Raw genomic sequence first — 22,245 nt, 5'->3', positions numbered from 1 at the left:
GATATTGTCCACTTTTATCTTTACCTATTGTCGTCACAGAATGTTTCATTCTCTTCCCTAACAATGTGGTCAATTCACCGTTTAGGTGCCTGCCATCAAGAGGCTTCTCCATGCTTTTATGGAGAGATTCAACCGTTGAAAAGCTGGAGAAAGAATATTAAAGACAAATTTTCTCTATATTCCTTCGGTGTAAGTTTGTTTAACCTTTAGTATTGTTTAATTCTAAATAAAATCAAAGTTATTTTAATGCCCGCATGAATGTTTTGGAGTATAAAACAGTTGGATTAAGTGAACTTACTGTCATAACGACTTAGGGTTTGTTTTATAAAATTGTCTGCTGCATGAGCTATTGTATGGTTAGTCACGAGTTATTGAGATTGAAAATTGTATGATGTGTAAATAGTTTATTCTATTTTGACGATTAATCATAATTTTTTTATAACAATAATGATGTATGACTCTGATATCATGTTAGGAACCACGAGCCTCCATAATGATATTATTTTGTCCATTTTGATCATAAGAGAAATACAATAAATTAAGGATCTCTTTTTATCCAAATCACGAGCAAAATCGGAATCTAATGTGGGTTGTTTGATTCAATACATGATTCGGTGAGCAATTTTTTGGAGTCTGAAAGTTCAGCTTTGTATACATAATACTTCGAAACGACGAGAAAAAAGATAAAATTTAAGCAGTTGAGAATAGCGAAGAAGGCGTAGTAGTAGTCGAGATGGGATGTGTTCAAGTTGTTGATGATCCACCCTTTCCCGCCATGGCAGCTGCTGATGTTGGAAACTGATTTGAGAAGTACGCTACTGAGGAAATTTCCGACACCGATTGATGTCGACGAGTAGGATGCCCCGAGACTCTTCATACTCTCAGGGGCCTATTAAGAACATGAATAAATTCAGCTATCAAAAAATACAAACAAAAAACCGTTATAAAAGGAGATGTACCTGATTGTAGAAGAACTCGACCTTTGAGACCTCCATGAAGACATTGGCAATCCCCATGAGAATAAACTGCGGCAGCAAGATGAAGATACTCAACGGAACTTGGTCGCCACTCTCTACAACACCATGCTCTCTTGCCGCCGCCAACCGCCGCCGCTCAACTAGACAGCTGACAAACATGATCAAAGCATGGATGACGATTCCAGTTCCCATCCGCTGTAGTAGAGTGATCCCTCTTGGATTCTTGGTGAATTTTCTCATTATCTTGACAAAGATTCGGTCGTAAAGTACGACGCTGACGAGCAACGAAACGTTGACGAAGGCGATCAAGCTCGCCGGTGGGATGCTAAAGTTGCCGACTTTTCGATACAGAGTGGTGCCCTGTTTTATGAACAGAGTATTGACTTGAGCCAACATGATGCTTGGGACAAAGGTCGCGAAGAGAATTGGTATCATTCGGATCATTTGCTTTGTTTCTTCCACTTCGGTTATTGTGGAGAGCCGCCATGAATGGGTCGAACCAGTTTGGATTGAAGCTTTGTTGAGGAAGCTGAGGGAGAAGAAAAAAAAGAAACCCAGATGAAAATTTGTTCAAAGTAAAGTCACGAGAGCTTATATTCAAAGTAGACAATATCATATTACTCTGGAGAAGTAATAATTTGTGAACATACCTCAGAGTGGGAGTGGGCTCCATCCTAAACTTCTTCTTCTTCGTGGACTCTTCCAAGTCCCACTCATACAGCTCCTTAGCCTCCCTCGGCAGCGGCAGTTTCCGGTTGTTGATGGCGGCGACAATAACCTTAGCCATCCGAGTAAAGGGGCTTCCGGCGGGAACCTTGTGGCGGTAGAAGGGAATTCCGGCGACAAAAATGGCAGTAGCAATGGCAAGGCCAGCAGTTGGAAGGCCGTAACCAAGGGTCCACCCAATGTTGTCTTGAATGTAAACAAGAATTATGTTGGCCAAAAAGCCGCCAAAGAAAATGCCGAACATCCACCAGTTGAAAAATGATATTTTTTGACTCTTCTCCTTCGGGTGGAAGTCGTCGAACTGGCCGGCCCCGATCGTCGAGATGTTTGGCTTGGTTCCGCCTATGCCGATCGCGACGATGTAGAGTGCACCGAAGTAGAGATCAAGCTGCACCGTGGAGGGCTTGTCGCAGTGGCTGGCTGTTGGTTGGGCGCACGATGGCGGCTTTAGCGTCGGGAGTGAGACAACCATTGTTAGAAGGGACATGCCCTGTTTGTTGACCATTGTTTCAAAAATACTCCATTGTCAAAAATTTCATCAATACTAATTTTTTTTTTTTTTTTTTTAAACTTCAAAAACACATTTAAAAATCTTTTTAAACTTCAAAAATATTTTTACGGTTGTAGTATAAAATATATAAAAAAATGTTTGGAGGTAATTAATTATAAATTAAGAATGATTTGGTACAACTTAAATTAATTTAAAAGATCAGGTCTGAGAGATTTCACATTAGTGGTAAGGAGAACCAATAACTTTTTAAAAAGGTGTGGAAACTTCTTTGTAGCAGACGCGTTTGACCCGTTTTAAAAACATTGAGAAAGCCAAAATATACAATATCGGCTAACAGTGGGTTGTTATATTATAAACCATTTTAACTCAAAAATTTTATTTGTTTGAACATAACTCAACTCAAACCATGCATGTTGGTTTAGGTTATATTGATTAGGTTTTTCGTTTAGTTTTTTTTAACCCTCTAATTCGAACACAAAACGGATGCACAAAATTTAAAAGTAAAATTAAAGTTTTAAGAGTTAATACTAAAAAAAAAAAGTGATAAAGGACGTACCAATAAGTAGACAGCAGAAGAAATAAGGAAGGTCCAAAAGTGACCGAGATAGGCATCGGCAACATAAGCACCCAAAACAGGAGTCATCCAGACAACCCCAACCCAGTTTGTGACATGGTTGGATGCATTAACAATACCTTGGTGTAGTCTAGTCGTCAAATATATCTCCAAATTCGAAGATATCCCATAAAACGCCATCCTTTCGAACACTTCATACACTGTTCACAACACACATTTTTTTTTTTTTAACGAACACTATCTTACAAATCAAATTCAAACTGACAGTATAAACCAAAAGTAAGTCAAATTCACAGTGTATAACTGTTACGCTCATTTCTCATGATTTATCGTGTAAATTTCTATGAACCTATGTGAATTGAAACACGAAATCGAGGATCGAGAGAAGTGTTTCAAGATCGAAAGAAAGAAAGGAGAGAAATACCGATAATAAAGGAGCAAGCTTTCCAGGCACCCCTCTTGGAGCGACGAACAGGGTTGCCCTTGAGATCCACAGTCCCATCCTGTGTGTAATCATCAGCAACGCTTTCTTCGACAGCCATGGTTGTCTGTCTTGGAGCACAACAGTTCATACCCCAAATTTTCATTTATAGAAAGAAAATTAAGAAAACATAAAATTACATTTTGACCCTTCCCTGTAAACTCAACCCCCACCTATCCACGTCCTATAAATATTGGCAAGTTGGTTTTGACAACATTAGGTCAACTCCATCAAGTACACCGTATTATGAATAAATCTTAAATAAATAAATATAATATAATATAATAATAATTGTAACTACCCATATCTGCAGTGCAGATATTATCCTCTACGTGCATTCCCTCGAGGCTTTAAAACTCTTCTACTAGTAGAAGATTTCCACACCCTTTAAAACTCTTCTACTAGTAGAAGATTTCCACACCCTTAGAAATGATGGTTTGTTCTCCCACCAACCAATGTCCTTCTCAATGGTTTCCACACCCTTATAAATGGTGAGAATGGTGGTTTGTTCTCCCTCAGCCAATGTGGGACATCACAATCCGCCCCTTATAAATGGTGGTTTGTTCTCCTCCCCCAACCAACAATCCACCCCTTGAGCCCAGTGACACAATCGCGCTTTCGAAGGCAGCGGACTAGTGATTGTGCGGCACTCACTTTCCAGCGACAAGAGAGTTAAGCCAAATTGTTCTTGCGTCGCCTACGGCCAAGCGACGTACGGTCGAGCCTCTAGCCTCGGTTTTAAAAGAAGGTTTTAGAAAACGAGGAGAGAGAGAGATTTTAGAAAGAGAGATTTAGAAAGAGACGTTATATAAGCAAGCAAGAGAAAGATAACAACGGCTTAGCATATATAACCTTGGGTAGGGAGAAGTTGACGACTAGTCATATCCCCTGTAGTACATTCTGGGCCATTTTAGTTCTGCCAGGCCTAGACATATATTTTTGAGGTGTCTCTAGAATTACAAAAGGAAAAACACTAGAATGAAAAGACATGACAAGGGTTTGGCTTGTCATGGGCATGCGGCCATAGGCAACATGCCCTGGACAAGCATGACCGTGACACCCAGCATCCTTGCCGACACTCTTTCCTTCCTTTAATCGATGTGAGACTGTCCCCAAATCCACCATGTTCTTCTCCCCAACCAACAATCCACCCCATGGACCTTCCTTCCTCGCTGTCACTCTTTCCTTCCTTTAATCGATGTGGGACCGCCCCCAAATCCACCCCCAACCAACAATCCACACCCTGGGCCCAGCATCCTCGCTGACACTCTTTCCTTCCTTTAATCGATGTAGGACTGCCCCCAAATCCACCTCCTTTGGGCCCAGTGTCCTTACTGGCACACCGCTTCGTGTCTGTCCCCTTTGGAGAACAGCGAGAAGGCTGACAATCGTTCGGTGTTTGGCTCTGATACCATTTGTAATGACTCAGATCCACCGATGTTAGATATTGTCCTCTTTGGGCTTCCCCTCAAGGTTTTAAAACGCGTCTGCTGCTAGGAAAAGGTTTCCACACCCCTTATAAAGAGTGGTTTGTTCTCTTCCCCAACTAATATGGGACATCACAATAATAATAATAATTTATACTAATAACTCCTCCCAACTAATATGGGACATCACAATAATAATAATAATTTATACTAATAAGTATTATAAATTTTGAGTTAAATGGTAACTTAAAAAAGAAATAGACTTTTTGAAAGTTGAAGGATATTATTAAATTGGGTGTTTCTCATACAAACTATATATTAGTTTTAAATGAAACAAGTAGAAGGTGGAAGGTGATCAAAGAAACGTCGGGTCATTTCTCCAAAGTTGACGAAAGAAAAGCTTCGAGCTTTTTCAATGGCGCAAGCCTCTAAAGTTCATTGATTTCTGAACTTTTACGAACCACTTCAATTTTTTTTTTTTTTTTGAGATGTTAATGTGAGTTGTTTGATTCATTAGAGGGTGTCTTCTCCTCCAATTCTTGTGTGAGTAATTTGATGGAGTCCGAAAGTTCAGCTTTGTATACATAATATTTTGAAACGACGAGAAAGAAGATGAAGTTTAAGCAGTTGAGAATGGTGAAGAGGCCGTAATAGTAGTCGAGATGGGATTCGTTCAGGTTGTTGAGGATCCACCCTTTTCTCCCATTGCGGCTCGTGATGTTGGAAACTGTTTTGAGAAGTACGCTACTGAGGAAATTCCCGATCCCGATTGATGTCGACGAGTAGGATGCCCCGATGCTCTTCATACTCTCTGGGGCCTGTTAAGAACGTTAAGAATATGATTCAATTTATAATTACTCATCTATAAAAAAAATACGAACAAAATCATTGTGGAAGGAGATGTTAGGAATCACGGTTCTCATGGCTTTGCTTTGGGCTTCCCAAAAGACATCATACCAATGGAAAGAGTATTCTTGGTTTATAAACCCATGATCATTCCCTAAATTAGCCGACGTGAGACCTTCATCATCTAACACCTCCCCTCGAACAAAGTGCATCTCCCCTTAATCGAGGCTCGACTCCTTTGGAGTCTTAGTCATTTTTTAATGCCTTCGATGAGGTTTGACTCCTTTTTCTTTTCGAGTCTTTTGTTCGATGTTTGAGGATTTACCAATCTATTGGCACGACTAAGTTTAGGGCATAGCTCTGATACCATGTTAAACGAACACGACTCTCCACAATAGTATGGTATTGTCCACTTTGAGCATAAGCTCTCATGGCTTTGCTCGTCTAACAGCTTTGATTTGGACTTCCCCAAAAGACCTCATACCCTTTGTTCGATCTTTGTGACCTACCTGATCGTAGAAGAACTCAATCTTGGTGACCTCGACGAAGGCATCGGCAATCCCCATGAGAATAAACTGCGGCATCAAGATGAAGATACTCAACGGAACTTGGCCGCCACTCTCTACAACACCGTGCTCTCTCGCTGCCGCTAATCGCCGCCGCTCAACCAAAGCACTGACAAACATGATCACAGCATGGACGACGATCCCAGTTCCCATTCGTTGTAGCAGAGTGATCCCTCTTGGGTTCTTGGTGAATTTCCTCATCATCTTGACGAAGATTCGGTCGTAAATTACGATGCTGATGAGTAGTGAAATGGTGATGAAGGCATTCAAGCTCGCCGGTGGGATGCTGAACTTGCCAATTTTTCGATCCAGAGTGGTGCCCTGTTTAATGAAAAGAGTGTTGGATTGAGCCAACATGATACTCGGGATAATGGTTGCGATGAGAATTGGGATCATTCGGATCATTTGCTTTGTTTCTTCCACTTCGGTTACTGTGCATAGCCGCCATGAATCGGTTGAACCAGTTTGGATCGAAGCTTTGTTGAGGAAGCTGAGGGAGAACAAATGAAGAGACTATTAAAAATCACGACTTTCCATAATGATATGATATTATCCACTTTATTTTAGTCTTCTCAAGATGTATTTTTTACTTATAAATGCATGATCATTCCCTAAATAAGTCAATGTGGGACGAGTACTCTCTACCTCAAGGTGGGAGTGGCCTCCATCCTAAACTTCTTCTTCTTCCTGTACTCTTCCAAGTCCAACTCATACAGCTCCTTAGCCTCCTTGGGCAGCGGCAGTTTCCGCTTCTTGATGGCGGCGATAAAAACCTTAACCATCCGAGTAAAGGGACTTCCGGCGGGAACCTTGTGGCGGTAGAATGGAGTTCCGGCGATAAAAATAGCAATAGAAATGGCAAGGCCAGCAGTTGGAAGGGCATAACCAAGCGTCCACCCAATGTTTTCTTGAATGTAAACAAGGATTATGTTGGCAAAAAAGCCGCCAAAGAAAATTCCGAACATCCACCAGTTGAAAAATGATATCTTTTGGTGCTTCTCCTTCGGGTGAAAGTCGTCGAACTGGTCCGCCCCGATCGTCGAGATGTTTGGCTTCGTGCCTCCCGTGCCGACCGCTAAGATGTAGAGTGCACCAAAGTAGAACCCAAGCTGCAGCGCAGAGGGCTTGTCGCAGTGGCCGACGGTTGGTTGGGGGCACAATGGCGGCTTTAGCGACGGGATTGAGACGGCCATTGTTAGAAAGGACATTCCCTGTATATTAACCATGTTAGTGTGAATTCTTAAAATAATTCAATTTCAAAAGTTTCATTAATACCGGTGATTCGCACAAAATTTAAAAATAAAACTAAATTTTAAAAGTTAATACAAAAAAAAAAAAGAGAGGACGTACCATTAAGTAGACAACCGAAGCAGCCATGAAGGTCCAAAAGCGACCTAGATAGGCGTCAGCAATATAAGCACCCAAAACAGGAGTCATCCAGACAACCCCAACCCAGTTTGTGACATTGTTAGACGCCGTAACAATGCCTTGTTGTAGTCTAACCGTCAAATATATCACTAAGTTCGAAGATATCCCATAAAACGCCATCCTTTCGAACACTTCATAAACTGTTCACAACACCCATATTTCTTTTTTAACCAACACTATCTTACAAATCAAATTCAAACTTACAGTATAAACCAAAAGTAAGTCAAATTCACACTATATAACTATTACGCTCATTTCTCATGATTTATCGTGTAAATTTCTATAAACCCACGTGAACTAAAACACGAAATCGAGGATCGAGAGAAGCGTATCGAGATCGAAAGAAAGAAAGGAGAGGAATACCTATAATAAAGGAGCAAGCTTTCCAGCCACCCCTCTTGGAGCGACGAACAGGGTTGCCCTTGAGATCCACAGTCCCATCCTGTGTGTAGTCATCAGCAACGCCTTCGATAGCCATCACCAAATCTCTTGCGGCACAACAACAAAAGTTGATAAAAAATTCATAGCCCAATTTTGCATTTATAGAAAAAAAAAGATTATAAAAAATTAAAAAGACAGACAGGAAATTACTGTTTTGTCTTGTACTTTCCTTTTGTGGATAATTGTAACTTCCCTCATTAAAGCTTTCTTAAATTACCATTTTGACCCTTACCCATAAATTCATTCCCCACCTAACCACGTCCTATAAATATTTGCCAAAACTCATAAAGATATTGAAATTTATTTATAAACAAACATCCAAACCAAAATGTTGGGGAAAAAAAAAATTAAAAATTCATTTTTTTTAAAGGAATTTGACTTTATTTTAATTTTGGGTGAATTATAAATTTCTTCGTGTCACGGTTTGTTTTTTTAGTTGCACGAGGGAGAATAATTTTCATACCCGATTCAGTAAATTTACAATTTTTGTTTGTTCGATGGTTCCTCTTGTTTGTAGAACGAAATGGAAGTAAAATAACCGCTAACCATTTTGGTTTAAAAAACTAGATTTACTATGCGTGGATAAACTATATAATCATATTATTTGCACGATTGTAAATTAAATGAAGAAACAAGTACAAGTTTAGAGCTTCTTCGATGGCGAAAGTCTCTAAAGTTCATTGAAGATGTTAATATGGGTTGTTTGATTCTTTTGATGGAGCCTTCTCTTTCAGTTCTTCGGAGAGTAATTTTATGGAGTCTGAAACTTCGGCTTTGTATACGTAATACCTTGAAACGAAGAGGAAGAAGATGAAGTTTAAGCAGTTGAGAATGGCGAAGAAGGCGTAGTAGTAGTCGAGATGGGATGCGTTTAGGTTGTTGAGGATCCACCCCTTTCGCCCATTGCGGCTTGTGATGTCGGAAACTGTTGCTAGAAGGAAGCTACTGAGGAAATTACCGGTCCCGATTGCTGTCGTTGAGTATGATGTCCCGAGACTCTTCATACTCTCTGGTGCCTGATGTTAAGAATGTGGATAAATGATTAAATTTATAACGATTGAGTTATGACTAAATGGATTAAACGAGACTTACTTGATCGTAGAAGAATTCAATTTTGGAGACCTCCATGAAGGCATCGGCAACCCCCATGAGAATAAACTGTGGCAGCAAGATGAAGATACTCAACGGAACTTCTCTGCCACTCTCAACAACACCGTGCTCTCTCGCCGCCGCCAATCGCCGCCGCTCAACTAGACAGCTGACAACCATGATCAAGGTATGGAGGACAATCCCAGTTCCCATCCGTTGTAGTAGAGTGATCCCTCTTGGATTCTTGGTGATTTTTCTCATGATCTTGACGAAGAATCGGTCGTAAATTACGACGCTGACGAGCAGTGTAGCGGTGACGAAGGCGCTCAAGCTCGCCGGTGGGATTTTAAAGTTGCCGACTTTTCGATCCAGAGTAGTGCCCTGTTTTATGAACAGAGTATTGACTTGAGCCAACATGATGCTTGGGACAAAGGTTGCGAATAGAATTGGGATCATTCGAATCATTTGCTTTGTTTCTTCCACTTCGGTTACTGTGCAGAGCCGCCATGGATCGGTTGAACCCGTTTGGATCGAAGCTTTGTTGAGTAAGCTAAGGGAGAACAAAAGAAGAGACCGTGAGCTAATAAAGTAATTCTAATAGAACAAGTAACTTAACTTATACCGTAACTTTATGAGAATGGTTAGTGTTTTCTTTTACTTGTTTCGATATATTTCGATCGTGGGTCACATTCCAACATACCTCAAAGTAGGAGTGGCCTCCATCCTAAACTTCTTCTTCTTGGTGTACTCTTCAAAGTTCCACTCATAGAGTTCCTTAGCGTCCCTCGGCAGCGGCAGTTTCCGGTTGTTGATGGCGGCGACAATAACCTTAGCCATCCGAGTAAAGGGGCTTCCGGCGGGAACCTTGTGGCGGTAGAAGGGAATTCCGACGAAAAAAATACCAATAGAAACGGCAAGGCCAATAGTTGGAAGGCCATAACCAAGGGTCCACCCAATGTTGTCTTGAATGTAAACAAGAATTATGTTGGCAAAAAGAGTGCCAAAGAAAATGCTGAACATCCACCAGTTGAAAAATGATAGCTTTTGCTTCTTCTCCTTCGGGTGGAAGTCGTCGAACTGGTCCGCCCCGATCGTCGAGATGTTTGGCTTCGTGCCGCCCGTGCCGACTGCCAAGATGTAGAGTGCACCAAAGTAGACGGCAAGCTGCAGCGTGGAGGCCTTCTGGCAGTGGCCGGAGTTCGGCTGGTCGCACGATGGCGGCCTTAAGGTTGGAAGGGAGACAGCCATTGTAAGAAGGGACATGCCCTGTGTGTTAACAACGTTAGTATTCCAACATGTTGTAAGAGGGAAAACAATAATAAAATTTATAAAAAAAAAAAAAAAACATATTATTTTCTTTTTTACAAAGAAAAAAACAGTGTTTACTTCAATATTATTTTTTAATCCAAATATTTAAAATAAATTAATATAAATACTCCCATTATCTAAAAAAATATGTTTTTTTAGCTTTCATTCAATAATTATACTCTTAAATCTAAAAAGTTGAAAAATAGTTTTATAGCTAGTTTTGGTTTAAAACTAATTTATTTTTAAAATATCCTTAAATTAAAAAAAATTAATTTAAAAATTACTTTTTTTAAAAAAAATTAAGAGTATTAATAACATAAAGTAATAATTATTTCATCCAAAACTAAAGGTTTGTTTTTAAATTAGAATATTAAAGATATTATTTTTTAAACATACAAATTTAAGTATTTTTATTAATTTACCCTAAATATTATATATATATATATATATATATATATATATATATATATATATCTATTAATAACATATATTATTAAAAATTAGTTCTAAAAAAATATAAATATCTTAAACTATTAAAAAGTTAGTTGAAAAGATTGGGAAAAGGTAAAATTTTCAAACAAGTTGGTTAAAATAAAAAAATTAGATTCCAAAAGATTCTTAAAACTCTTAATTTTAAGTCTCTTTAATCCCAAAAGCTAAAGGTTGATTTTTTAGGCCAATTATAAGCTTGAAAAGTGCACAAACAAGATGATGGACCAAATATTATTAAATTATAAATAAATAAATTAATTAAAAAGTTTCTCGAGTGCTTAAAAAATTTAATGACTCGAAAAATCTAATAAATCAAATCTGATTCGTACCGTTTGGAATGACTTACGAATTTATTTGAATTGAGTTGAGTTTAATTAATTGTTCGTGGGAATCTCTAAAATTAGATTAAGTTCAATTAATTTTATATTATGCACGCTTATACAATTCTATATGTATATATTTATTTAATTTTGTAATAAATTAAAATAATCCGAACCAATCTGGTTAAAAATTTTACTATGCAAACAATTGGGTCGAGTCTAAAAAATGTTCAAACTCGATCGAACTCAACCCACAAACACCTCTATTTATTTTCAGTAAAATAATATCGGAAAGAAAAGATTCGAATCTTTAATTTTTAAATTAAATATATATTTTAACTTATATTGATAGCTCATGTTAGTCAAAAGTGAGAGTGATTGAATAAAACATTTTAGTAAAAAATTGAGGAACAAGACAAGATTCATAGTCAACATTTGTGACTAAATTATTGGTTCCTTATTATCGGTGGTGTCCGAATTCCAATAAATAAATAAATAATAGAAAAAGCAATCACGACCGTAGATATTTCACATAATCCAATATTCAATAATTCAACCTCAATTTTTAAATTTTAAAAAGTTTAATAATTAATAAGTTTCCCTAGGCTTGTGATTCTCTTAAGACTATTTTATTTTTATTTGCATTATGGTCCATTTAAAAATTGATATTTCGTACGAACGAATATAACTTGTTCTTATCTTTTTCTTTTAACATGATATTAATGTTCTTAATTGATGGTTTGGAAGCTTGAGATTGTTGTTCTTGATGAATCGAGTCATTCAGTTAGCTCTCGTTTGTTGGTTCTAATATTTTAGAAAGAAAATAACGGGAAAGAGATGACTTACTGATAAGTAGATAATTGAGGCGATGATGAAGGTCCAGAAGCGACCGAGATAGGCATCAGCAACATAAGCACCCAAGATAGGAGTCATCCAAACAGCCCCAACCCAATTCGTGACATTGTTGGATGCTGTAACAGTGCCTTGGCCGAGTCTAGTCGTCAAATATATCAATAAATTCGAAGATATCCCATAAAACGCCATCCTTTCAAATACTTCATATACTGTGTAACAAAACCCATGTTTCTGTTTCTTAAAAATCGAACTTAAAATACTAAAAAAACGAAAAATTTTAGTACTATGAGAATATGTTTACACTACTACCATGTGTCCTATCTAACTCCAAAAAGCATTTCAACTTTAGCCGACTTTTAGACCGAGCTAGGTTTGTCATGTGACGTGCTGAACTAAAGCCTCTAGTGTTTGTCTAGCTACATAATTCATGAAAGAGAAAAAAAGATATTGGTTCGATGTGAAATATGAACCAACCATCATGAGTAGATAAGATACTCCACCAAAAGGAAGTGTAATGACCCAAACCGACTGCTCGTAGTTAATTTTTTTGGTGTTTTTTTCCAAATTTTTAAAACACGTTTGTTAGGGAGAGATTTTAATCGAAACCCGAGTTTAAATTCATGCTATATAACTGTACGACGATCTAAAACATAATGAACAACATCGCACTTCAAGATTGGTAGCGTAAATTTCTATATTGGCACCTAAGTTCTAACACGAAAGGGAGAATCGAGAGAAACGTTTGAGTAAAGGAGAGAAGTACCAACGACGAAGGAGCAAGCTCGCCAGCCACCCCTCTGGGAGCGACGAACAGGGTTGCCCTTGAGATCCACAGTCCCATCCTGTGTGTAGTCATCGGCAAGGCCTTGTTCGACAGCCATGGTTGTCTGTCTTCTAATTGTGAGCCTCTTATGGTGCTGTGCTGTGCTACACACATACTCAATTCATACCCCAAATTTGCATTTATAGACAATCAAACAAGTGGGAACCAAAATGGAGAGAAAAAGAACAGACATTTACTGTTTTGTTTTGTTATTTTCCTTTTTGTATATTAATTAATTTCTCTTATTAAAATCTTTGTTAAATGACCCTTTTGACCTTTCACCTACCCAAGCTCTGCCTTTGCTATAAAACCTAAGAAAGTAAGTTACTATGTGTATGTATATGAAAGGGAGTAAAATGAGAGAAGCTTGAAGATGGGTATTTATTTTTTCTTTTTTCTTTTTTTGGTGAAAACAAATTCATTTAAAAAACCAACCTAGAAAGAGAGTCGTTTTTCTGGAAGAAACCCAATTTGAAAAACACGTGAATTAAAAGACGAGATTGTCTACCAGTGAGGAAGAATCAAAGTTTGTAGAAGACGAAGCGACAAAAGGAAGCAAATATTGAGAAATGAGTGTGGTATGAGTAACACCTTAAACCCATTAGTTATTGTCTGCTTTGGTTCATTACGTATCTCTTAAATTTTAAAACGCATCTATCAAGAGGTTTATAAGGAATCTTTGTTCCTCTCTTCAAACGATGTGGGATCTCACAATCTACTTCCTTGGAGGCTCAATGTAACGACCCACATCCACCACTAGCAGATATTGTCCGTTTTGGCACGTTACATATCGCTATCAGCCTCACAGTTTTAAAACTCGTCTACTAAAAAGAGATTTCCGAGCTCACAATATTTAAGAACTTGATAACTTGATAGTGATCCTTCTCTCCTTTCCTCTACTTAGAAAAAAAAGGTATTTGTTTTGGATAATATCAAAACTTGAAGTGGTTGGTTCTTTTTTGTTTAAATATTGTCCATTCCAAGTGGGTATTCCAAGGAAAGATTCGATTGTTTGGGACTGGACGTTTCTCAAAGCATGAACAAAGATAAAAGTTAGGTTAATTACTTTGATCTTTGAGTCCGAGATACCCATACGCATGAACGAACTTGACCTTCGAGTCCAAGATACTCATATGCATGAACAAACTTGATTTATGAGTCCGAGATATCTATATACATGAATGAACTTGATCTTCGGATCTGAGATACCCATATGCCTTCGAGTAGAGATAACTACATGTACGAACAAATTTTTGTACTACATGAACAAGTTAAAATAAATTTAAAAGCTATTTTCTACGTGCACTTGACTTAGAAGGTCACATGTTTATATCCATGACTTCTGTTAGATGATGAAAGTCACACATCCGCTAATTTAGGGAATGATCATGAGTTTATAATCAAAGAATACTCTCTCCATTGGTACGAGGCATTTTGGAAAGCTCAAAGCAAAGACATGAGAGCTAATACTCAAAGTAGACAATATCATACTATTGTGGAGAGTCGTGTTCGTCTAACATGGTATCAGAGTCATGCTATTAGCCAATAAATTGGTAAATCCTCAAGTATCGAACAAAGGATTATTGATGTCAGTTTCATAACGATATCATTTTTACTTTCTTGTATTTAAAAAATCGTGCTCGTTTGTATACCATTTATACCGTTTCTTCGCTCTTGTTTTTAATTTTTCTGGCCAAACGTTAAACTTCTTATCTAAACTTCAAAACCCGAAACAAATTTAAATTTTATTTTTTGAATTTCTCAAATATTGACTTCGAATTTTGAAAATGACTTATAATTATATGAACGAAATTAACTAAAATTGAAAGTACGAGCACTAAAACATATTCAAAGGTGAGAGGATGGGCAGATATTTGATCTGTAGGACCAAAAATTAAAGTATTGAAAAGTCAGAGGCGCATGCAGCTGTACCGGACGAAGGCGGGGCCAGCGCGGCCATTGGGCTGCCTAAATGGGCTCCACACCACACTACCCTCACTCCATCCCGCCCTTTCATAGCACATAAGACTTTTTTTGTGCCTTTTTTTTGTCAAATTTTTTTAAAAATGTGTTTAATGCATTTTTTAACCAATAATTTATAACTATATATATATATATGTTTATGGAGAAGATTAGAACGGGACGAATCTTTCTAATGATCATAGGACGTTATGTTTTGAGATGTTTTTTTGCTCGAGAACAAGTTTGCAAGCCCCTTAGATCAAAGCCTACATTAAACGCTTTGAAGAAATTCGAAACTGGAGCGTTTGTCATGGTGAATTTCATTGTGGAAAATTTAGGGTTTGACAATGTCCATTACGACGATTGATGCAAGCATCGTGAAGGAAAGCTTAAAAAAAAAGAAGAAAAAAAAAAACTCAACGTGATGCTAAAGATAATGGAAGAAAGAGACTATTAAATTGTATCTTTCGAGAATCAGGTTGAAAGTTAGATGTTGCTGAATCGAGCCAAACCCTTATTATATTCAACTTTAATTGGTTCGTTGTTTGTCCAATAGCTCCAAGAAATAATCATGAATTCTTTAAGAGAGTAATATGAAAAACCTGTTCATAACTTTATTTTGTAATTCAAGCCATATATTAGGAGGATTCACAGCCTAAGAATGTCGAGTGGATATCAGCCACCAAAGTTTCAACAATTTCGATGGGATGGACTATTAATTGAAAGTTTGGAGCTTTTCAACTTCTATAGTACACGGGAAATAGTCGGCACGCTTATAATGAATGTTAGTGCCCGAAAGGAAAATAGGGTCTAGCCTCTCCGACTAGTGCCCTCACACCGTTCGGTAACTGGCTCTGATACCATTTGTAACCGTTCAAACTCACTGCTAGTAGATCAGGTCTAAGCCAACCACGATACAAAAATATATCACAATGAATGAACTACTAAATAGTAGATCAGTTATTCAAAGCTTTAACAAAGGTGGCTAACGAGCAATCGACCCGATGAGTTTAAAAGAACCAACCAACTTTAAAGCAATCTAGAAAGGGAAAAGAAAGGACAAATAAAGAAAAGGGCAAATTGAATGTTTAGAAGTGAAAGGTTGGGAACCGCATAATATGGAGTCGTAATCATTTAGGGTTTCAACCAAAAATTTCTTCAAGTCTCCATCACCTTTGACAACTCCCTACCACCTTTGTTATTGGAACCTTTTTTAGGGAAGCAATTGACACTTATTGGCTCCACTCTTTCAATTTTCTTCTCCCTTCTTTTTTTTTTGGTTAGTCAAAAGGAATCTTCCATCAAATATGGGTTTTTGAAACACGAGCCACTCGGAACATTTCGGACGGTGGTCTGGAGGTCATGATTGGTTAAGAAAACATACTTGAGTCATTTCAGATATTGCCATCTTTGTGCTTTTCCCTTTCGGACTTTCCCTCCAGAGTTTTAAAACGCGTCTACTAGAGAGAGGTTTCTATACCCTTATAAAAAATGTTTCGTTCTCCTCCCGAACCGATGTGAGATCTCACAATTCACCCCCCTTTTGAGTCTAGTGTTCTCATTAACGCTCGTTCCCCTCTCCAATCAATGTGGGATCTCACAATCCTTTCAAGGCCCAACGTTCTAGCTGACACTCATTCTTCTCTCCAACCGATGTGAGATCTCACAATCTACCCACCTTCAGGGCCCAGCGTCCTCGTTGGCACATCGTACGATGTTTGACTTTGATACTATTTAAATTTTAATGCTCTCTTTAGGTAATCTGGAAGCCTGGAAGTCTTATGCACGAACCTAATCAATTTTGCTATGGTAGATTATAAATTTTTTAATTGCATTCTTGTCGAGATTCTCTTGTCATTTACTGGATATCTAGCTATAATAGATTTATCTGTGACAAATTACAGGGGTATTATTGAATTTTTTAGAAAAATTAAATTACAGCTAATAAATGTATTTAAGTTCATACCATGAATGCACAACTAAAAGAATTACAAGAAAATATAATATAAAAAATAAAAAATAATGTGTTAATTAATTTAAAATACTATATTTGCAAGTTATATTTAAAATTACAATAAATCTTTAAAAAAAAAAACCATTTGTCCTAGATAAGTCATTCATGACAAATTCTGACATTGGGTTACTAGGTTTACTGTTATTGGGCCTCAAGCCCACGTTTCCAAAAGTATTTATCGGGCCCAATATTTCTGGTTTGTAAGCCCAACTAAGTCATTCATGGCTCACACTCTCCTAAGCCCAATAAGGCCCAATATTTTTTGTTTTCTAATAATTTTATTTCAGGAAGAGAAAAACAGGGTGTCCAAATATTACATTTTTTTTTCTTAAATATTAATAAATATGGTTCGTTATTTATTTATTTATTTTATTTAGAAAAAACTTGACTTACGAATTTTACACGAGAAATTTTAATTTAGTCGACTATAATTAATATCACATCTCAAAAATACTCATCAATTTTTCAAATTAATATTAAAACGTCTGCAAATAATCTATGAGATGTCAATAAATAGACCATAATTCATTTTAATTTTTTTAGGTCCTAGTATTAAAATTTTGTGGGTATTTTTTTTTCCTTTTTAAGAATTGAAAATTATTAATATATTTTTTTTAATTGAGTACTTTTGAAACATAAAAAGTTCAAGTCTTAAAAGGGTATTTTTGAAACAAATTATTTATATTTTCTATCCAAAAATGAATGTATTTTTAAATTTTTAAATTTTTTAAAAAATATTATTAAAAAATAAGATTTTAGACACATAAACTAAAATTAATTAAAAATTTTGGGGGATAAAAATAATTTATGAATGATTGGTAAAATTAACCTAAATTAAAATTGAAATAATATATAAGCTATAAATTATAATTTAAAATTTGTAATAGTAAAAGAAAATTGTATGGATAATTGATTTAAACGATCCACGCGGCGGGTGAGTTGGGGAGGGAGAGATCGTTCCACGACGGCGAGTGACTGCGCACTGAAATTGCAGACAAAAAAACCCTCAATTTTCTTTCCCACACCAAACCAAACCCTGAATTTAGGTTTTTTCTCCTTCTCCTTCCCGCGTTCTCTTTCGAGATTGCCTCAGAAGCTGCAACTGAGATCTGTCCCTTCGCCATCGCCGCTTTCGCATTTCTACTTTCATTCCCGCCTTCTATCTAAGGTAACACTGCTACATCTTTCTCTCTGATTGTTTTTTTTTTTTCTCCTGGATTCTTGTGTTGCTTGCTGCTGTTCTCACTTAATCCTCCCGAGCTATCGATGGTTTTGGTTTGATTTAGTTAATACTGTTCTTGTTTCGAGCTCGAGAAATTATGGAGAATGGGATTGGATGGGAGATTAGTCGTTTATTTCCTTTCATGTAAGTGGTTTTTACGTGATTCGTTTCTTGTCTGACTAGGCTAATTGGAGGTTTTGGTTTCTGCAGGATAGTTAAGTAGGAAAAAAGATGGCGTAATTCTTCTTTGAGTGGTCGAAGGACGCATGGTTCAATCTATGGGTTGTGTCTTCTAGTTGTCAACTTGAGTAATGAGCGATTACGAAGTGGGAAAAATGAGAGGCTCGTTGTAAACCGTCGTCTTCAAGTAAATTTTGTCTGCATTGTAGCTTGCGGGGTTAAGTTTTGATTTTTGCGAGGTGTGGTTTTTGTATTGGCGTTTTCTTTAGGTTTATTCTTAACATGAGTATTTATTGGGTCGTAGGATTTTTGAATGTGCAAGTACCTAGCACTGAGGCTATCCACCTTGACCGCTTCTTGGTCTCCTGTACCTGGTCAATGTGGACTTTGTTTGAGCATTAATTGTTTCATTATATCCTCTTTTTAAGTGGGGGCCGATGAGCACATATAGCTGCTCAAAACAATACAGTAGAACCAGTGCTAAACAGAGCCTGTACAACTCTAATGACGAAAGTGCAGCTCGGACTAGGCCATTCAGCTTTGAAGATATTATGCTTAGAAGGAAGAATAAAGAGTCAGCTGCTAATGATGGGGGTGACACGGGTAGCCATTCAAGAAGGGAAAGCATAGATAAGCACATTACTGCCAATCTTGAATCGGAAAGGCATTTCCGTCACAGTAGAGGTTCTTCTCTTGATCTGCAAAATCTCCCATTGGAGGAATCAGCCAAGATTAGCTCAAGAAGGAAAAAAGAGGAGACGTTGTTGAAGGACAATATGGTGATCAGGAGTGACAGAAATAACTATGAATCTGGATTGACACTGATAGGTAAGCTGAAGCGTGACACAAATGGAAAGGATAAAAGACAAAAGTATGGCCAGGAAAACCTTGGTTGGGGAAAAAATGATGAGCGATCAAGGATTGACATTGAAAATGAAACTGGAAAGAGGCGTTCAAGAGATGCAGCTGGCAAGGATAGGCGTGAAGATCGTGGTAAGGGGAAATCTGAAAGAGAAAGTAAGAGAAAATATCAACATGGTGATGATGACAGGAACAGAGACAGGCACATTACAAAGAAACATGATCATGGTAAACATCATGACCTAGAAAGTAAAGAAAGAAAGGAAGCTAAAATATCGTTAAGTTCACATCATGAAGATTCTAGATTGAAAAAAAGACGAAAAAGAAGCCTAGATCATCAAAGTAAACATAAAAAATCTGGTTCACTTTCTCCAAGGCCACCCAAGTCCTCCACTAAATTAGCCAGGCAGAAGGAGTTGCCATTAGATTCTCATGTAAAGAAGTCTGGAAGATGGCATTCTGATAGTGATAGAATAGGGGATTTCACCAACAGTTCCAGTAGCCAATACAGGCGGCATTCTGGGTCAACAAGAAGTGGGCTTGGTGGCTATTCACCTAGAAAGAGAAGAACTGAATCTGCTGTCAAGACTCCACCTGTTCGATCACCAGAGAAGAAAAATGAAGGGTTGGATCTTCTTCCAGCAGAAACGGTTGGATTATTTTCTGGTTCAGTTACTTCCAACTTTCAGCCGTCAAATCCTACAGTCTCCTCAGGCATTAGTAATGATCCATCTGGTGGTGCTCTCTTTTCTCTAGCCATGGGGAAATCTTTATCAGGGGTTTCTTCAAATAATCTAGCAACGAAGACAAATGCTTCTATTGATTCAATTCAGCTGACACAGGCAACCCGGCCAATGAGGAGGCTTTATATTGAAAACTTACCACATTCTCCATCTGAGAAAGCAATTATTGATTGCCTGAATGGTTTTCTTACATCTTCAGGTGTTAATCACATTGAAGGAACCCAGCCATGTATTAGTTGTATTGTAAGTGCTTTTATTCCATGTTTCTAACGTGTGTAGCTATTTTGTTATGATGTTGTCTGATGTGAGTTTTGGTGCATAACACCACTTGTGCAGATACACAAAGATAGGGGGCAAGCTCTTGTTGAATTTCTTACGCCTGAGGATGCTTCAGCAGCACTTTCATTTGATGGAAGTGACTTCTCTGGTTCCATTCTAAGGATTCGGCGACCAAAGGATTATGTCGAGCTTGTAGTAAGAATAAACATCCAGAATTTTTTACCATCTCCATTCTCTATGATACTCTCAAGATATTATACAATTTTCATTGATTGCACGAGTGGTCTAGTTGTAAGGCAAACCTAGAATTGTTAAGCTGTGGTTTCCTGGGATATGGGCCCTCCGCATGACTATCTTCTTATTGTTGGAGACCATTTTTCATCTTTCATGACTGCATTTTATTTTTTTATTGAATTTAGTTATGTTTTTGTTTACAATTCGTTTTCTTTTTATCTGAAAGTATGCTGTGCTAGTTATGTTTTTGTTTACAATTTGTCTTCTTTTGATTTGAAAGTATGTTGTGCCTGTAATTCTGGATTTAGATGAAATTGTCTTACATCTTTTTCTCGAACAAGGGAGGTTTGTGGTAGCTTTTTCCTTCCTGTTCTCTAGAAAATTGGCTAGAAAAAAATACGAGAATTTCCTATTTAAGTAAGTTCTCAATCATGGGGATACATATTTTAGTTTAGTAGGTGTAAAATGTGGATGCTAGAATGACTTGTAGTGTTGGAAATGGTCTATGCTATGTTTAGTTATGCGAGTTGGAGATGGTCCCATTGAAACAATGTTTGGATGCAGTGGTGGAAAGGGTAGAGAAGGTTGCATAAGTGGAGGAATGCGGCTTTTGAAGAATTTGTTATGTTTGTGCTAGTTCTTGGGTATAGTAGTTGCACCCATGAAGGATTGTCATGGCATGACAATGGAAGCCATTTTGCATCCTCTTTTCTGGGACAAAAAACTAGTTCTGGGTTGTCCTCTCTTTCTATGTTCTTTAGAATTTTGGTTAGAAGGAAGTCGGATGCCTTATATTTAATCGAGTCTTCCGTTCAAGGGGTGAGTTCACAAGTGTATGAGATTGGTTGAGAAATGTTAGTTGAAGATGGAATTTCATGTCTTTATAAACTTAAGGAGAATCAAGTTGTGGAGTCTGTCAATGGTTAGAAGGCATTTCCCTAAATCTTGAGAAGGAGAATGTACGGATTGTTGACTTTCTAGTGGTATCACTATTGAACTAGGGGATCTCACCAAGCGCATGGATCAATTTTGGATGTTCCTACAAGAAAGGATATGCTTGGGAGGACCTATGAATTGAGGAGGGCTCTAAGTGATTATGAGGGAAGATGTGTGGTACCTAATGATTTTATAAGAAAAACCCTGAACATTTGCATGTAAATCAGTGTGCACGTCCCTATTAGTAAGGTTCAAAGCGGTAGATATTCAGGCTCCGGCTATTGAGAACTTAAAATCAAGACATACAAACTGGAATAAGAACTCTTGCAATTGATACCTTATTAAACCAGAAACATGTAACTCAAGGACTGATCTTGAGGGTGAGAAATTATATTTTGTTTATGTAGAGCCATTTGACAAAAAATGCCCAACTATGGAATGATTAGTTGAAATTCTTATGCGATATTTAGATGCAAACATCCGTATTCTTGTCATTGCATGTCTGTATTTTATGTTTGAGGGATTCAGTAGCAGGTTTGAGGTTATCACTCAACACCCCTTTTGTCCCCTTGTGAAACCTGTTTTTCTTTTTCCTTTTTTTCTCCCACGCAAATTAGTATCTCAGCTTTGTAAATTTTGCTCATGTTTTCTTGGCCGTATATAGAATATGTTTCTTCAACCATGTTATTTCAGTTTCTGAGGTCTATTGTGGTTACTATCATGTAGCAGGTTTTCAGACAGTTGCTATTTTCATGCAGACTGGTGACCTGGAAAAGTCAGTGGCAGTAGTAAATAAAATCAGTGATGTTGTTGAGGACTCACCAAATAAGGTACGTATTTGAATTATTGACACTGTAGTAGAATGATACTATTGCTTGATGAGGGAGTGAAGTCTAGCTTTTAGGGTTTTTTTTGTGTGTGTGTGTGTGTGGGGGGGGGGGGGGGGGGGG

The 22,245-nt window shown here is 37.5% G+C and overlaps 3 protein-coding genes across 6 annotated transcripts in view; 1 reads left to right on the top strand and 2 right to left on the bottom strand.

Annotated features, from left to right (window-relative positions):
* Nucleotides 1-580: 580 nt before the first annotated feature.
* On the bottom strand, nucleotides 581-3,330 carry LOC111464200 (protein NRT1/ PTR FAMILY 5.2-like). Its single transcript, XM_023108295.1, has 5 exons — nucleotides 3,213-3,330; nucleotides 2,771-2,988; nucleotides 1,628-2,193; nucleotides 960-1,506; nucleotides 581-889 (listed from the first exon to the last, which is right to left on the bottom strand). Exons 1-5 carry the CDS (start codon nucleotides 3,328-3,330, stop codon nucleotides 581-583), a joined length of 1,758 nt encoding a protein of 585 aa, XP_022964063.1.
* A 1,851-nt stretch (nucleotides 3,331-5,181) lies between these two features.
* On the bottom strand, nucleotides 5,182-13,055 carry LOC111464547 (protein NRT1/ PTR FAMILY 5.2-like). Of its 2 annotated transcripts, XM_023108789.1 has the most exons (6): nucleotides 12,884-13,055; nucleotides 7,900-7,978; nucleotides 7,459-7,676; nucleotides 6,754-7,319; nucleotides 6,052-6,598; nucleotides 5,182-5,514 (listed from the first exon to the last, which is right to left on the bottom strand). In XM_023108789.1, the coding sequence occupies exons 1-6, from the start codon at nucleotides 12,920-12,922 to the stop codon at nucleotides 5,188-5,190; spliced, it is 1,776 nt and encodes a 591-aa protein (XP_022964557.1). In that variant the 5' UTR covers nucleotides 12,923-13,055; the 3' UTR covers nucleotides 5,182-5,187. The 2 variants fall into 2 exon arrangements, with proteins under 2 accessions (XP_022964557.1, XP_022964556.1); XM_023108788.1 differs by lacking the exons at nucleotides 5,182-5,514; nucleotides 6,052-6,598; nucleotides 6,754-7,319; nucleotides 7,459-7,676; nucleotides 7,900-7,978 and adding exons at nucleotides 8,526-8,993; nucleotides 9,070-9,616; nucleotides 9,767-10,332; nucleotides 12,033-12,250 and having other exon boundaries at nucleotides 12,805-13,004.
* A 4,707-nt stretch (nucleotides 13,056-17,762) lies between these two features.
* The window catches only part of LOC111464254 (splicing factor U2af large subunit A-like), a 10,316-nt gene continuing 5,833 nt past the window's right edge, over nucleotides 17,763-22,245 (top strand). The window contains exons 1-5 of one of the 3 annotated variants that reach the window (XM_023108372.1): nucleotides 17,763-18,008; nucleotides 18,273-18,429; nucleotides 18,547-20,089; nucleotides 20,183-20,320; nucleotides 22,054-22,125. In XM_023108372.1, the coding sequence (XP_022964140.1) occupies nucleotides 18,680-20,089; nucleotides 20,183-20,320; nucleotides 22,054-22,125 (1,620 nt within the window). In that variant the 5' untranslated portion in view covers nucleotides 17,763-18,008; nucleotides 18,273-18,429; nucleotides 18,547-18,679. Of the gene's footprint in view, nucleotides 18,009-18,272; nucleotides 18,460-18,546; nucleotides 20,090-20,182; nucleotides 20,321-22,053; nucleotides 22,126-22,245 lie in introns of all 3 variants that reach the window. The other 2 variants (XM_023108371.1, XM_023108373.1) reach the window with 2 other exon arrangements.

Source organism: Cucurbita moschata, unplaced genomic scaffold (assembly GCF_002738365.1).
Source record: "Cucurbita moschata cultivar Rifu unplaced genomic scaffold, Cmos_1.0 Cmo_Scf00030, whole genome shotgun sequence".
In the NCBI taxonomy this organism is placed as follows: Eukaryota; Viridiplantae; Streptophyta; class Magnoliopsida; order Cucurbitales; family Cucurbitaceae; genus Cucurbita; species Cucurbita moschata.
This window is presented reverse-complemented; position numbering and strand designations above follow the sequence as displayed.

Bases quoted from the DNA above. Each gene is read 5' to 3' on its own strand.
- LOC111464547 (XM_023108789.1), bottom strand. From the start codon at position 12,922: ATGGCTGTCGAACAAGGCCTTGCCGATGACTACACACAG. The intron at 6,599-6,753 runs GTAGAGAGTACT...GTTCTCCCTCAG, and splicing joins GAGGCCACTCCCACCTTGAG to CTTCCTCAACAAAGCTTCGA. The intron at 5,515-6,051 runs GTAGGTCACAAA...CGTTCTTAACAG, and splicing joins TTGAGTTCTTCTACGATCAG to GCCCCAGAGAGTATGAAGAG.
- LOC111464200 (XM_023108295.1), bottom strand. From the start codon at position 3,330: ATGGCTGTCGAAGAAAGCGTTGCTGATGATTACACACAGGATGGGACT. The intron at 2,989-3,212 runs GTATTTCTCTCC...TGTTGTGAACAG, and splicing joins AGCTTGCTCCTTTATTATCG to TGTATGAAGTGTTCGAAAGG. The intron at 1,507-1,627 runs GTATGTTCACAA...CTTCTCCCTCAG, and splicing joins GAGCCCACTCCCACTCTGAG to CTTCCTCAACAAAGCTTCAA.